Source organism: Triplophysa dalaica, chromosome 23 (assembly GCF_015846415.1).
Source record: "Triplophysa dalaica isolate WHDGS20190420 chromosome 23, ASM1584641v1, whole genome shotgun sequence".
Lineage (NCBI taxonomy): Eukaryota > Metazoa > Chordata > Actinopteri > Cypriniformes > Nemacheilidae > Triplophysa > Triplophysa dalaica.
Genome location: NC_079564.1, coordinates 6,663,659 through 6,678,890, shown reverse-complemented (window position 1 = coordinate 6,678,890; position 15,232 = coordinate 6,663,659). Strand labels below are relative to the sequence as shown.

Sequence of the window (15,232 nt, the reverse complement as noted above, 5' to 3'; positions counted from 1 at the left end):
TCGACTTTTATCATCTGCCAAATCTGATAGAAATGTAACAGTACATAAAAGTTCATGGCAAAGTTACTTACTGGGGTTTACAAAGTCAAGTCTGCCTGTCTGAAAACTGATACGTACCGTCAACACAAAGCACTTAGTGTTTGCGTTCTGAGCTGTAGCAGAAATCGAACTCTTTCTGATGTTCATTCACATTATCCCAGCTTATGTGGGCCTCAACACAGGAATGCTGGCTTTGATCCACAACCACCAGTTTCCAAATCAAAGAGATGTCCTTATCATCATGGCAGCACAAAATATTATATTTAAGGTCTGTGTAGCACTAACTGAATAGTAACAGTTATTAACAGTTTAGGCCTGTGGTTCTCATGTGGTATGTCTATGGTACTTGAAGAGACCCCGGTGTGTGACACGAGAAAACTCTATATATTACTTTACATTTTGTGTTTTTAATACAATTTCAAATGTTTAATAAATGACTGATACATATGGAATACATCTCAGCCTATGTGCAATTTTAAAACAGTTGTATGAATTATTGTTTATTTGTCATTGGTTGATGTAACTCAGGCGCGTGACAGCAGCTCAAACACAGAGCGGGAGCAGACAAGCGCTTGTGAGTCCCTCAGAGCTGCGTACAAATTAGGTTTCTTATGTATTTCTGCACTTGAGCAGCTGTTTAAAGCTGTTGTTATTGCTGTAAAGTGGTAATTCACCATGCATCTACATTTACTCTAGATTAAATCAATGAAGCGACCGTACAAGGTGTAAAGATAAAGATTAAAGGTCTACTTTTATTATAACGTGGTACTCGTTCAAACGAATACTTGATCTGAAAAGTTTGAGAACCACTGGTTTAGGGGATACAGAAAATGGGCGCAACCTATTGCCATGTGTTGGAGTGAAGTTTAAGCTTACAGAAATAGACCTGCTTGCAAAGAGAACATACTAAAATAAAGACTTGTATCTTCAAGATTTTGATGTGTGTTTTGATGTTCTGTTGGCGGCTTCGTGATAATTGTGCACTGGGGACGAAGTTTGACATTTGAGATGAAAGTGATGAAAAAAACAAGTATCATCATCTAAACAGCACAGAGATGTGATTCACACCAATCGGAGGAATAAAATCAGTACAACTAATGTAAACCAAGCTTGAAACCAAAAACTGATGCAGTGGGACAATATCACACAATGTTCAGCATACTGCAAAGTGTTGTGGGTTTATGGCTCGTTAGAATAGGAAATGATGGGGAAAAGAAAAGAAAACAACCAGAAATGTGCTCCCTCATACGAGCACCATGGAATCACATCCAAGAACGTGTGCCCTGCTGCTAGGCCAGAGGTGCAACATGAATGAAAATCATCACAGTTAGTACAATAAATGAATCTCTGAGAAAATGTAAAAACACTAGAATTGATTCACATACTAAAATCTGTAAAATAATATTTACAAGACTCTTTTGTTAAAAAAACTAAAGGGATCATGATGTAGATCAATTCACAAGTGCTTTTCCATGTAGGCCATGACAGGTTCAAATGCTTCAACTGGATTCAAGTGTAACACTTCTAATCGTTTAGAGTAAGAAATGTCTTCCACAAAGCAGTACATACATACCCACGAAACCGATGCTGATTTGCAAGAATAAAAAATGTATTGAAACTAAAGTTTATTCATTTAGAATCAGACTGAGGTAAAGAGAACATTTTAAATATAGATTTTTTTATTGACGGTAGTTGCCAAATAAACCAAAAATGTATCTTGTAGTTTGACAACAAAAACGAAGAAATATTGCTGCAAGCAGCAATTACGGGGTCAAGCCCAACAATGACTGGTGAAATATTTTGGTCATGTCAGATGAAAACAAAGTTTTAAAACATAGAGAAAGGCACCTAGAACACAATCAAATTGGCCTTAACTATTTCATATAAATAAAAATGTATAAAATCTAGGGCTGTAAAAGATTAATCGCGATTAATCGCATCCAGAATAAAAGTTTGTGTTTACATAATGTATGTCTATGTACTGTGCATATTAATTATGTTTTAATAAATACAAACACATACACATGTATACATATTTAGGAAATATTTACATGTATTTATTTATATTTACCAACAATTGAAATTATATACAAATTTTTAATATTTTTAGATATTTCTTAAATATACACATGGATGTATATGTGTTAATTAATACAAAATTATAATGCAATGCACACAGATATATATTATGTAAACACAAACTTTTATTCTAGATGCGATTAATTGCGATTAAGCTTTTGACAGCCCTAATAAAGTCATTAACAGTTTGTTTTTAAATGTTATGTTGTCACACCATAGGACACATGTACGTATATTTGTCCACTACCCACTTGTAATGTGCTCAATAACAGATAAAATTTTAACGAAAACATTTTAGATTTATACTTTTAAAATGTGTTTCTATGTTCTGTACAGGAATGATGATCTAGGGAATAAATGATCTTGGGAATACATTCAAGTTACATTACATGACGTAGATGTCAAACATGTCCGTGTTACACCTGAAACCATATTGGCTCTGGAAGTGTCAGTCGCACGTCTAATGAAGCAGAAATAGCTTCACTTTCACTCGCGGCTGTGGGAGGTGGGCCGAACGCATGCTGTGACATGTCGCTCCGTACAGCTGCGTTGCAGGGAATTTAACTCTGCAGGACGACCAAAAGACACGACTGTTGACAGTCTCCCCCTCTTCGGCAAATTGCAGGCGAGCTCTGTAATTACATTTTTCTCAATCTCGAATCAAAACGTTGTGCCCTAAATATGAACACTCTTGCTTTTCTTCAGGCCCACACCATGCGGTCGCTGAACGACACTGTGTCCCAGTAATCCCTTAACCTGGGGCAAGCAACTCAGGGCATATAATACTTCAGCCAATTCAGTCTCAGGGTACAGGGAGATGTTTGTTCCATCAATTAGGCAAAAAGCCACAGCGGAGTGAATTGTGGTGTGTCTTGTGGTAAACACATGCTGTAGCGTCGGGGAAAGATAAACAGTCCTAAGGGAGCTCGCCAGTGTGATCAGCACCAAGGCAACATGCATACGCTAATGCAACAGCAGGACCTGCAGTCAACCATAAAAAACAAATTGCAACTGTCGCCAGACTGCTTGTGAATTGAGTCCAACTGGATGTAAAAAGGTTTCAGATGTTGATAATAAGTTCATTGAGATATTCCTCTCTTCCTCCAGTCATTTCTGCCTTTTTGAGAGGATTCGTACGAGCCAAAACGCAGCAAGGCTTCTTTCATGAGACCATCTGGGTGTAAATCCTTACAGCTACAGGAAAACTGTAATATGTTGCCCACCTCCAACTTCATTTGCATTGGGGTTTGTTTGAAGAATTTCTCTCATTTTTATTTCCATTTTATTGTGCATTTTTGTTTTCACTTTTTGTTATTTTTAGGGTTCGAGCCCGAAGGGCTAGAAACCTATTGTATTTGTAGTTTTTATTAGGGTTCGAGTTCGTAGGGCTAGAAACCTAGTGTATTTGTATGTTTTATTCTTCTTCTTATTATTATACTTCTTCCCTAAAACTGATCGGGCAGCCCAAACCGTAAGACCAACAGAGCTGAGACTCAGTAAGATGGTAGTAGTCCTTCTCACTACTCAGATACACAGAGCCACCCATGTCGGACCCTAGGTGGCGCTACAGCAATGCCTAACGCGTTTGTGCGCGTAACCCCTAAACCGTTGTCACGTTTGTTTTATATCAGTGTCATCATTGGCTCAAAACTTAAAAAACTTATATCTCTGATTTAATTTCCGGTATGCACATTTTTCCGCTAATTTGCATTTTATATAAAAAAAATGAACTTGTCCCTGGATTTTTGCCCGATCGGAACCAACAAAATGGAATATACTGTATTATGTGAGGTGTGTCTGCGATTCCTGAGCGTAGTCGGCGAAAGCAGTCGATCTTAGTCCCCTTAGACTGCTCGAACCCGGTGATTGCTGCATGCAGCTATATTTTACCATGCATTTTTATGTTCGTTTGAAAAATGTGTTATTTAAATGTATTTTATTTAGCAGATGCATTGATCCAGCGAGGGCAGCATCTAACATTGTTTTAGGAGTCACGCATCATCTTCAAAGCTGTGTTTACAAGTAGGGCTGTCGTGATTATTTCCTCAAGTGTTTTAGATTACTTAACAAAATGATGGAGTGGCGCATCCATGCAACATAAGACAAAATACTTTAAATAGGTCATTGTTACTTTTTCATTAGACACATTTCTTCATTAAATATTGTTTTAATAAACCCAGCTTTAAAAGTATTTAATATGACTATGGTCAGCAACTTTCTTAGTATCTTCCAAACCCAGCAATATAAATCTGAACATTATTTACATTTTCACATGACATTGTACTGTTTCTAATAGAAAAAAAATCCACATGAAAGATGAAACATGTTTTGTAAAGGAATGATATAGAAATAAAATATTTCAGGGAATTAGTCTATTTTATGTTAAAAATGTGTTGTAAACGTTTATTGATCGAATAGTAAGGATCGATATGATATGAAGTACAAATAGAGTTGTTTATCCGTTTTTGTTTAAACATTAAAGGCAGACAAATTTGACAAGCTGCCAAATTCACGACAACATCAATTATTGTGGCACGTGCTGACAGTTAAGTTTATTATAAATGTATTAAAAAGCAAATACATTTAGCTTTAAATTGTAACCACCATTGCTCTAGTATCTCCTGGTGCATTTATGGATCTAGTTCTCAGGCAACAAATAAACCAGAAAACAACTAAACATGCCAACATTTGCCAAGATCAAACCCAAACGTCACTGTTTGTTACTGCTGGTTCCTGAGAGCAGTACATCTTTTCCTTCATTCCCACAGATGCATTACCATTTCAAAGCACAGACATCTACACTGCGCTGGCACACTTGACAACCAGGAGAAATTGAAATGAACATCTCTTGCCCAACAGTCATTTTTCTTTGCCTCCCTGGTTAGTATTTTGCAGCTTCTGCAAAAGACTGCATTTGTAAAATGAATAAAATAGGGAGACCACAGGAGCTAGACAGCCTTAGTTCTTATGGGGACTGGGGAGGTGATTAGCTGATCATCGATTACCACTCCCAGGTTTCTGGCCGTTCTGGAAGGTGGGATGGTTGATGAGCCTAGTTGAATGGAGAGGTTGTGATGAATCTTCGGTTCGGCCTGGATTACAAGCAGTTCTGTTTTCCTTAACATGGTCAACTGTTAAAAAATCCTATTCCTTTTATTGGGCAATTCTCAAGGCGAACGAAATAGCCCACCCACGCGCCAACCAACGAGCGATAGGAAGACCCGCCTATCAAGATTGGCTGCAATGTGGGCCTGCAGCTCGTAACTCTAGAGATTGTGAGAGAAGCTGGGGTGTGTTTGTTTGTTCACGGGATTTCAGTGATGAATGTTATATAAACGGTGGATATAACGCTGATTTAGAGATCATTTGAAACAAATGGAGTGGTCCCAGTGCTAAAAGATGCTGGACATGAATTGCATGCTGTAAGTCAAACTAAGTCATACGTCTGTGTTTTATTGGCGATCGGCATGTACTTCTATACTATAAAAAGCATGAAGGTAATGCGATGATTTATTGTGTGCCTCCCGCAGCGCATCTTTTTTGGTAAATAATCGTACAGCTTTATCTCTATAAATTAAAATTAATTAAATTATCAATTTAATCAAACTAAAAACTCTTCGAAGATACGACGTATGCAGTACTGTATAGGTACTCAAGATTAATATGAGAATGGCAGAAACTGCGTGTTAACCCATCTTTAAGGTAAGAAACAGAACAGGGTTTACATTTAACAATAATGCAGATAAATCTGTTTTTGTTGCATGATCCTGACCTGAAAAGAACTTAAATCTAAATCGGTCTAGCCTTATGCATTTCTCACCCTTAGTAAAATGTGTCAGTGTAAGACAAAAACAGTTCCTGAGTCTGATACACAGAGGTTTATAATATAATGTTCAAGCTTTATTTGAACCAAGAGAGCACTTTAATATACAAGCCCACCCTGGTTCTGCAGTCTTAAGCTCTGAAGTTTACTTTGTGCTAATATATGATAAAATACGTATCCGCTAAATAAATTCAATATTTAATGGGTTTTCTATCGGCCCTTTGAGTTAGGAGTCTAGCTGATGCTGCAGTATTGCAAAAACACGCATCATCTTGAACAGGACCGTGGAATCTATTTATATTTGCATCTGCCAAATCTGTATTTCTTACCAAGGACAAAAAACTTGAATTTAAAGAATATATTAATATATATATTAATCATACAAAATTGTCATATTGTTTCAGATATATTTTTTACTTTGACAACCCCAGTCCCCATTCACTTCCATTTTATAAAAAATAAAGGCCATGATAATCGTTCTTTAAAATATGTTTTGCAATTAAAGCCATACAAGTTTATAAAAGAAATTGCAAGTGAAATTAAATCTGGAATTTTGATTCAATCCTTCATCCAAAGACAGCCCTGATTTCTGGCACTGGTCCTTCATAATATTGCCATTGTGGCCTTCTGTTGGTCCGTGGAAGGAAAACAACATGAGAGACAAATTTGCATAATGTATCTATTTAGCCCACAGTTGAGGTATCAAGCATCCACCCACCAATTCCACAAACACAGACTCTCGAAAGCGCCAGAGCCCCAGTGAAAGGGGTGGACCAGGATGCTCTTCGCACCCCGTCGAGATAAACACCAGGCTGGGCTTCTTCTGTGCTTGAAGAGGGAGCACTAGACCATCTGACAGTAGCATTGTGTGGGAGATAAAGAAAATACCCAGCTGTAATTACATTTGAGGCCTGAAGGAAATGCTGGGGAAGGTTGTCTGGACAACGCAACATGTGGGGCGAGGGGGTGGACCTGGTGTAGCCCTGCCAACTAATCACACCAAAGCTGACAACAAGACGACAGCCACGGATCTGACCGGATGCTAAATGACTGCATTTCGAATTCACAGTCTTAAAAGACAATGTGGTTTTTGGATTTCTATTTTGAAAACCAATGAAATGTGTTTATTTCCACAGACTTTCCAAGCTGGAGTGGCAATTCACCACAATAGCAGTAAAAATTAATCACCGCACGAGTCCCAAAACGACTGAGGTCTGTGTGCACTGACAACATTTTCTGCTGTCTTGTGTTTAATATTTGCTCTCTTCCTCTTAGATTGGGATGGTTAAGTTTGGTCAAATAGTTTATATAAATCTGATCTGTATTTTTGATCATTTAAGCTGCGTCACATTAAATATTACTGATAGTGGCTTAGCTGATAAACAGTATGTAAAATAAACCCCTACAAGAAAAACTTGAAAAAAATTGAGGGTACTTCAAACAACTCAAAAGTAATTTATCATCATATACTGTCCCTCATCTAAACTTCTATGACCTTATTTCTTCAATGGGAAACAAAAAGAGACGTCAGGCACAATATTACAGCCTCCAGTCACCAAACCATTTACTTTCATTGTAAGGAGAAAAAACAGTCTCAATGTTTTAAAAAAATTTCATACGAAGGGTTTTGTACACGAATACAAATCAAGAACCCAAATTTCTCCGCAATTGACAGATTTTTTTGACCAGTTAGGGAAATATCTGAAGGCCGTCCGTCATTTTGACTTATTACAATAAAAGCAATTTGTAACTTCCCGTTTTGGCATTTCCCTCAATAGAGCGTGATAGTAGGCTACTACCCCAGCGCTGAACATGATCGTGAAGGGAAGCGTGTTTTCCATTCATTGGCTTATATACAATGCCTGGTCCAACTTGGAAAACGTGTGTGCGGTCATCGAAGACTCGGTGCAGATGCATCTGTCACTCAGCACCTGCGTCGCGTGCACGGATACGCACAGTGGTGCCGTTTTTTCCGAGATTTCTCCTTTAGAAAAGCGACTAGCGTCTTTTTGGATAAATATAAGCTTTCAGTGAGTGGAGAAATCTCAGTCTTCACTATTCAGTGAGCGGCAGAAGCTGCACATTCATGAACAAACCTTGTGAGTGAGTGAGTACAAAACACCAGTTACAACCGTTGTTACCGGACATATGAAGATAAACATTTGTTGAATTATTAACGGGTTTATTGAGCATTCAGTTGTATTATAAAATACAGCAAGTTCCAAGAGTAAACGCAAGTACAGCGTGATGACGAGAAAGAACATGCAAATTGCCACGACGGGTAACAATAGATTTTGACAGAATTTTTATGACCCTCTTCATCAAAAAAGTCTAGGTTATCAAATAGTAAAAATGACCCAAAAAACTATCCCTTCTCTAGGGAGATACAAATTCATATATTCACCATAACCAATTACTCTATCCTGACTGCTCTATGACGTCAAGTGTTTTATGGTCAATCGGTATTGTCTCTCATTAGCTTGTGGCAGAATTATGATTAATTCAGCAACTGTCAGAGACAGAATGAGATAGCGTTACTGAAAGACGGTGCATTATTTACAAAGGCCAGTAATGAAATGCAGTATTTGGTGTCAGGTCTCCTTAGCACAGACTTTCATCCAAAACCCAATCTTTTACATGAAATAGCTGTTTGGTTTGCATGATGGTATGAATGGCAGAACGTTTGGAGAATTCAAAATCTATTTAGAAACAGTAAAATAAAGAGATGTGTGTTTTGTGTAAGATTACCTTAATTACAAAGATGGGGCATTTCTGCCATCTAAAATGCTTAAAAATCTGAGGAAAAATCCACAGATTTTTGTTAGGTTTTGTGAATTTTTATTCTATGCTTTAAGTTCCACGTCACAAGTTCCTTCCCTGTTTTCGGCTATTATAAAAAACTTTATGATGAATAGCACAGGTGTCGACAGGACTCGGAACCGCCTGAAGTGTAAGAAGATGTGAGTAATACTTGATCGCTCTGAAGCTTAATAATACATGCTGATATTCGAGCTTACTGGTTACTCTCAGTTTCTTTGCAGGTCTCGGGAAAGCAATGCATGTATACTGCTGTATCAGAAGTCAAATGAATCACAATTAGCCTGTTTGATATCAAGTACAGACCGTTTCACCAAACATTAGCATTTTTGTAATATTTTGCAGGCTCCCCGCCAGCAGCCAGAACCCCTTGAGCCAGGGTATGAAATGAATGTTTTGGCACACCTGTCAAAGGCAGGTGAATTGAAAAACAGCACAGCATCTCATTACCAAGACTCTCTTGTAATAGACACCAATTGACCTATCGCTAAGCCCTCCCCTCAAACGCAGATGAGCCATTGTCAGCTGAGTATCAGTGGCACTGGGGACCAGAACTTGGGAAACTTAAGGTTTCAGCGCCATAGAGAAGAATCCGAAGTAAAATCCGAAGCTCTCGTCGTTTTTAAGGTGTTTATGCTACAAAAATGGTATAACTATGTGGCTGGGGTCCTCATTACACTGATTCCAGGTATACGGCGAGGATTGGAAATTATTTTATTACATATGCTAAATCTAAACAAGACAGAGCAAAATGTGGGTGTAGTAACCTGGAAAACGGAAAATTCCTAAGAAAAAATTTGTCATTACAATACAACATCATTTTTTATGTGCTCAAACTGAAAGTTAAACTCGTCATGTGCTTCAGCAATGTATCACTGGCTAAAAACGGTAAAGTTAGCGAGTCCATGCTAACATACTAACCTAAATAGCTAACTGTTCTCACGTCATGTTCATTGTAGGTATAAACAAACAAACAAAGGTCTACATGTCTGTTCCTGATTAAATGTAAATTACCGTAATTTAGTCTTACCCTGCGCTACATGAACAGTATTTTCACTTGCGATCATGACGTCCGGCTTCTCCCACTTGCATTGTAATCTGTAAACCCTCGCTTCCAATTTAATTTTACCATATTTATTGTAAAATCTTTTATATATCCCTCCATGATATTTAAAATATTTAAGTCCCACTAGAATGCTCCCAACGAGAGTGTGTGTTGAATGTGTGAAAAAACTCTCATTGTGACATTGTGAGACATTAGCGAACTCTGTGTGTCTGTACGACTTAGCGACAGTATCTAAGGGGGGGCGTTTACAGGTCAAAACTATGACATTGGAAAATTAATATTGCTAACAAATTGTGATTGATTAAGAGGATAGTCTCTACTGTTAAAGTGTATTGCCGTCATTTATGATATTGCTGTAGCATGTTAAAATAAATATGATACAATGAATGCGCAATATCGGAGAATAGCATTTTGTCTCATTTCTTTATTTAACCATTAAACAACAACAACAACACAAAAGCATGTGATGCAATGCAATATATTATGCAAAAATTAAAGAGATTTTTTGCAGTCTCCATTCCCATAAAATTAAAATCATACGAAACGAATCTACGATAGCCACTATAAGGAGCCAAATCACGTGATAACGAAAACTCAAAACTCTCAGAACACATGGGCTCAATCTGAGCATATTCAAAATAATAACAATAATCACAAATAATCACAAACACATACAGTAGGTTGCTTGATTACTCAGACTTTTGTTAAGGTTGATGTGCATTTAGAAGATCAGACTTGGCCCCAGGCCTACTCTGCCATGATTGTTTTAAAAAAAAAGATGAAACAACGAACTTGCTTTACCTGCTCGGCGAGTTTTTATTGTGCTTAAGGAACAAGAAAATCTCCTCAAGTCTTGACTGTCATCACGTAATCCACTTTTATGAAGATGGCTGCCCTTGTATTGTATTTTATGTCCAAGCACCATATCAGCCATTATGTCAGGTTGCGTAACAGTCAACTATAGACACTTTGGAGGGATGCAGATGGTAGGAGGGTTTGTGTAATGAAACTGCAGCCAAAATAAAAGTTAAAATCAGAGAAATTCAATGCTGTGTGTAGTCACGTATGTACTCAAAATTTCACCCAGTCATACAATGATGGAGTTCTTACACCAATTATACCTAATTAGCTGATAACACGCAAGGTCATGTAGATTCGTAAAATGGTTTTCTTTCATCGGGAACGGTAATAAGTGCAAGCAAATTCCGTTCGGCATAAGTCGTTTTTTGCCCATTACTCTAAATTGGGGGTTGCATGTAAATGCCTTTTTCTACTAGTTTTGTGTCAGCATGTTTGACAGCGCAATAGTAAAAATCTCAAACGGACGTAACCGCAAAAAAAGAATGCATAAATTCGGGTTACGAATCATGCAGTTGATGTAGAAACAGCAAAATGAAAAACTATTGAAGCATATGCAGGTACTGCAGGCATGGACCATAAAATGGGTATTAGGGCGGTCACAATTATTAAATAATCGTCTGATCGCAATTATTTGACGTCATCGCAATTATTATAGATTTCCGCAATTATTTGGAATCCTCAGTGAACAAGGGTGATGTGCAGTATCTGATGCATTTTACATCCATTGTCCTTGATCTGCACTCACTGCTACATTCAATTGACATTTCTCCATCATTTCAGCTGTATTAGCTTTGTATCTTTTGTTGTTGCTATCTTTTGTTTTGTTTTCAGACTTGCTGCATCTAAACAGCAAGACCTTAAATCTAGTTTGAGAGCTCAAGAACACTCAAGTCTTCTTTGTTAAGCTCACTCTTAAGTAAATAATATTAGTTATTTATACATTTTCTTCATTGAATAAATGAATTGTTATATTGTCAAAGCCTTAAAGCAGACAATTAATCGACATAATCGCAATTATTTAATAGACAATTAATCGTCAGTTGAATTTCATAACCGTGGTATGGCCATGGAGAACTTTTACAAATTTCAACATCATAAAATACCATTTACGTGAGGAGGAGGATCACATTAACTACCAGATGGTCACTAGGTTGCAAAAAACTGAACCCAAACCTCAAAGCGCATCTACAAACTCATTGTGTCGACTGAGTCTGATTTGATACTTATTCAATCTGTGTGTGTTATTGCCTGTGCGACTTGAATTTAGCCTGCCCTCACAGTTATCTTTTTTGCAAACTATAGGCGAGTTGCATCATAAAATCCTGTATTACAAAGGACAGCATTAATAAATAGGTTTATAGTGCATGATGGTGTTGTGCCATGGCAAAAATAGGCTGACCGGCAAAACTGAACTCTAAGCGCCGCTCCTGCACCTCATCAGTTGTCTTACTGATGTATACTACATTTGTCCATCAGACAAGCACAGAAAATAAACTTTTTCTACCGTCCAAACATCCCTGAGAAATTCATTTAGATCCGAAGACTCTCGCCCTACAGCTTTTCTAATTTAACATCCAGTCACAGTATGAAAGTAAAATGGGATGCCAAATTGAATTCAAGCTGACTATAAAGTAAATGTCAAACAGCAGACTATTAAAAACTCCAATACACTGTACTAATCCTCAAAGCTCAACACAAAACAGTGTGCTTGCTATAACATTTTCCTCCCATACCATTTCATCTGACCCATTTCCAGTGATTTCTCCCAGATATGTCCTGCAATTCTAAACAGTAGGACCATTGTTTTGTGAAATACCAGTACTTTTACACGATAGAGTTACTTTCCACATCAATGGTCTGCATTGGTCGCACACAGAATTGGGAATTGACAGACCAGGAACGTGGAGAAAGCTAGAAATTGGGGATGAAGTTAGAGGGCATGGTTTTTAACAGAGGCTTTTGACCTCCTTCGGTGACACAACTGTACCGTGATCGTGCAATTACAATGAGATTTCTCAGTTTACTGACAGGCGCTGTCATAACTGTGACATCAAAGCTAAAAGACGAATCCTGCACTGTGGAACAGAAAACCTCTAAATATGCAACCATATTCCTAACAGCTTGGTGAACAAGGGCTACAGCCATAAATAAACAACTACACTGACCAGGTTAAACAACAAAATTCTCAAGTAACAATCAGCTACTTTTGAAATTTAGAAGTGAACTTTTTAATTCTGTAAAATGTGACCGCCGCTGAATGTATCAGTCCTTTAAAATCAATATTATCCTGATAATAAATGTTATATCTTTAAAAGAGTCAGTGACCAAATTTGCAAGGATAAAGCCTGTATGTAGAACTCTTTGTGATGTATATACACTTCTTACTTGACATGATCTAAATTATTCACCAACATGCACAATGAGAAGGCTTCATAGTATTCCCTGTGTTTTCAAAGCAACATAAAACTTCTTGACATCCTTATGTCATTATATCTCCTTTGGTGTATACCAACATATAGACTTAATTTATATGAATATAAAAGATGCTGTCATCAGCTGTTATGTGTCACAAGCAAAAGCAAGCAACTTTAGAAACAGTGGTGTCAAATCAAGACAAATGACAGTTTGTAATCCAGTCTGGACCTGCACACTTCCAAGCACGGGAGTCAAAAAGCTTGGAAGCCTTTTCTTTCTGCCCCTTTAAATAATGCACTGTAATCCATCTACCACCACGCATGAATTATTGACCATTGTTAATGAGAAACGCACGACAGGGACGTTCACCTTATCCCAAACAAGCCCTTATAAACAGACACGTCCCTATTCTGAGCAAGGCACTTCCGTTACGCCCATTCGTCGAGGATTCCGAATCATATGAGACAATCGGTTCGTTCGGACAGTTCGTTCTTAAAAACGTTTAAAACAAATTCATGACTTCACTTCAATTCACGTCAACTAAGCATTTAGTCACACACTGCAATTTACGGTTAAAGTCGTATACTGTTCTTTCTAAAAAAATATTCTTTAATATCATACCCGTTGCGAATCTGTTCAAACGAATCATTTGAAAGAATTGAACGATTCCGCAATAGTGACCGCAACTGATTGTAGTTCGTCTCTATATAACCTAATACCGTCTTATCTCCACTAATGTATAAGCCAAACCCGTTTGATTTAAAGGCAAATACATTTATACCGCGATCAAAAAGATGCCAAAAAGAACCTCCACCTGCATTTTCTCCATCTTGCCCAGTCATTGTTGTTATTGGGGCAAACTGAGGATAATGCGCCCATATTTCTGCACAAACAAACGACACGACAGCTAAGTTGTGAGGTGCAGTGTAGTGCCACTCGTTTACACTACAATCAACGTTCAACCTTAACCATCATTGTTTTTCATATTAAAATATGACCGGTGGGGTCTTCGCACTTATCGATGAAAAAATACTGCGACCCATTTCGGATCACCCAAGACTTCTCAATGCGCTACAGTATATAACATAAGACCATATTTAATAGTTTATAATAAAAAGTTAAGTCAGCCCTTATACCGAGGCTGTGCTGCCTGTCAGGACAAACTCGCCCTGTCAGTTCCTGCTTCCCCAAACCTGTATATTCATCACTCGTGCACGAACAAAATAAGATTTATTCAACATAAACAGCGCGTGAGTATCGATATTTGATATAAAATGAGCGAGGACAGGTTCAGGTCGTGGTGTTTTTCAGGTAAAATGAAAATAACTTCCGCAATGCTGCCGCTTCACGCGCCCCTTCTAAACGCTCAGTATCTAAACCGGCAGGATTAAAGCCACACATGCAGATCCTTAATACCTTTTAAAAACTGCGATCAATGCATCCAAATGATACTGACCTAGTGCCACCTCACAGGCTTTGCGCAGCTGCGAATGATGAGCCTTTTTCACCTCCTTGTCGGCCAAGATCTTTTCCAAAGCTCTGGTTAAAAACATGTTTTTCGTCTTTTTGCCTTCATACATGACGCGTTGCGACGGGGCGAGGAGGACCTGTCCCAATGGCGATTGGATCCGCGATTATTAGATATTCCCGTATAATTGTTTTTCTCCGCTGAATGGTGTCCTCAATGGAGAAACATAAATAAAGCCAGAAGGTGGGGTAAATCCCTCAGTTTTCCATCAGCGACCTGCTGCCTGCGCCATGTTGGAAGGAAATGACGTCACGCACGTAGAAACGGCCGCAGTGAGGCAGAATGAGAGAGAGTATAATACAACGATAAAAGTACACATTTAAGCAATTCAATTAAATAACTTTCAATTTTTCATAAAACAAATCTATATTACAATGTACTAAAAATAAATTAAAAGCATTTGTGCCATCTGTGACAACTTGCTCATTTATACATTAAATACAACGAATACGTAATGCACATGCCTAAGTATGGATCTACGTTTTTCGAAAACGTTACGTACGTTTGGGTTTAACAGTGTTTGAAATTATTATGTTCTGTCATTTTAAGTTGCATTAACAATTTTTTATTTATTTTTTTGGTGCAGGTGTTTCCGTGAAAAGGA

General features: G+C 37.8%; 1 protein-coding gene across 4 annotated transcripts in view; it reads right to left on the bottom strand.

Annotated features, from left to right (window-relative positions):
- Positions 1-14,861, bottom strand: part of arfgef1 (ADP-ribosylation factor guanine nucleotide-exchange factor 1 (brefeldin A-inhibited)) — a 52,447-nt gene extending 37,586 nt beyond the window's left edge. For all 4 annotated transcript variants that reach the window (XM_056737829.1, XM_056737831.1, XM_056737830.1 and 1 more), the window contains exon 1: positions 14,557-14,861. In XM_056737829.1, coding sequence (XP_056593807.1) covers positions 14,557-14,680 — 124 coding nt within the window. In that variant the 5' untranslated portion in view covers positions 14,681-14,861. The remainder of the gene's footprint in view (positions 1-14,556) is intronic.
- Between the last annotated feature and the right edge of the window lie 371 nt (positions 14,862-15,232).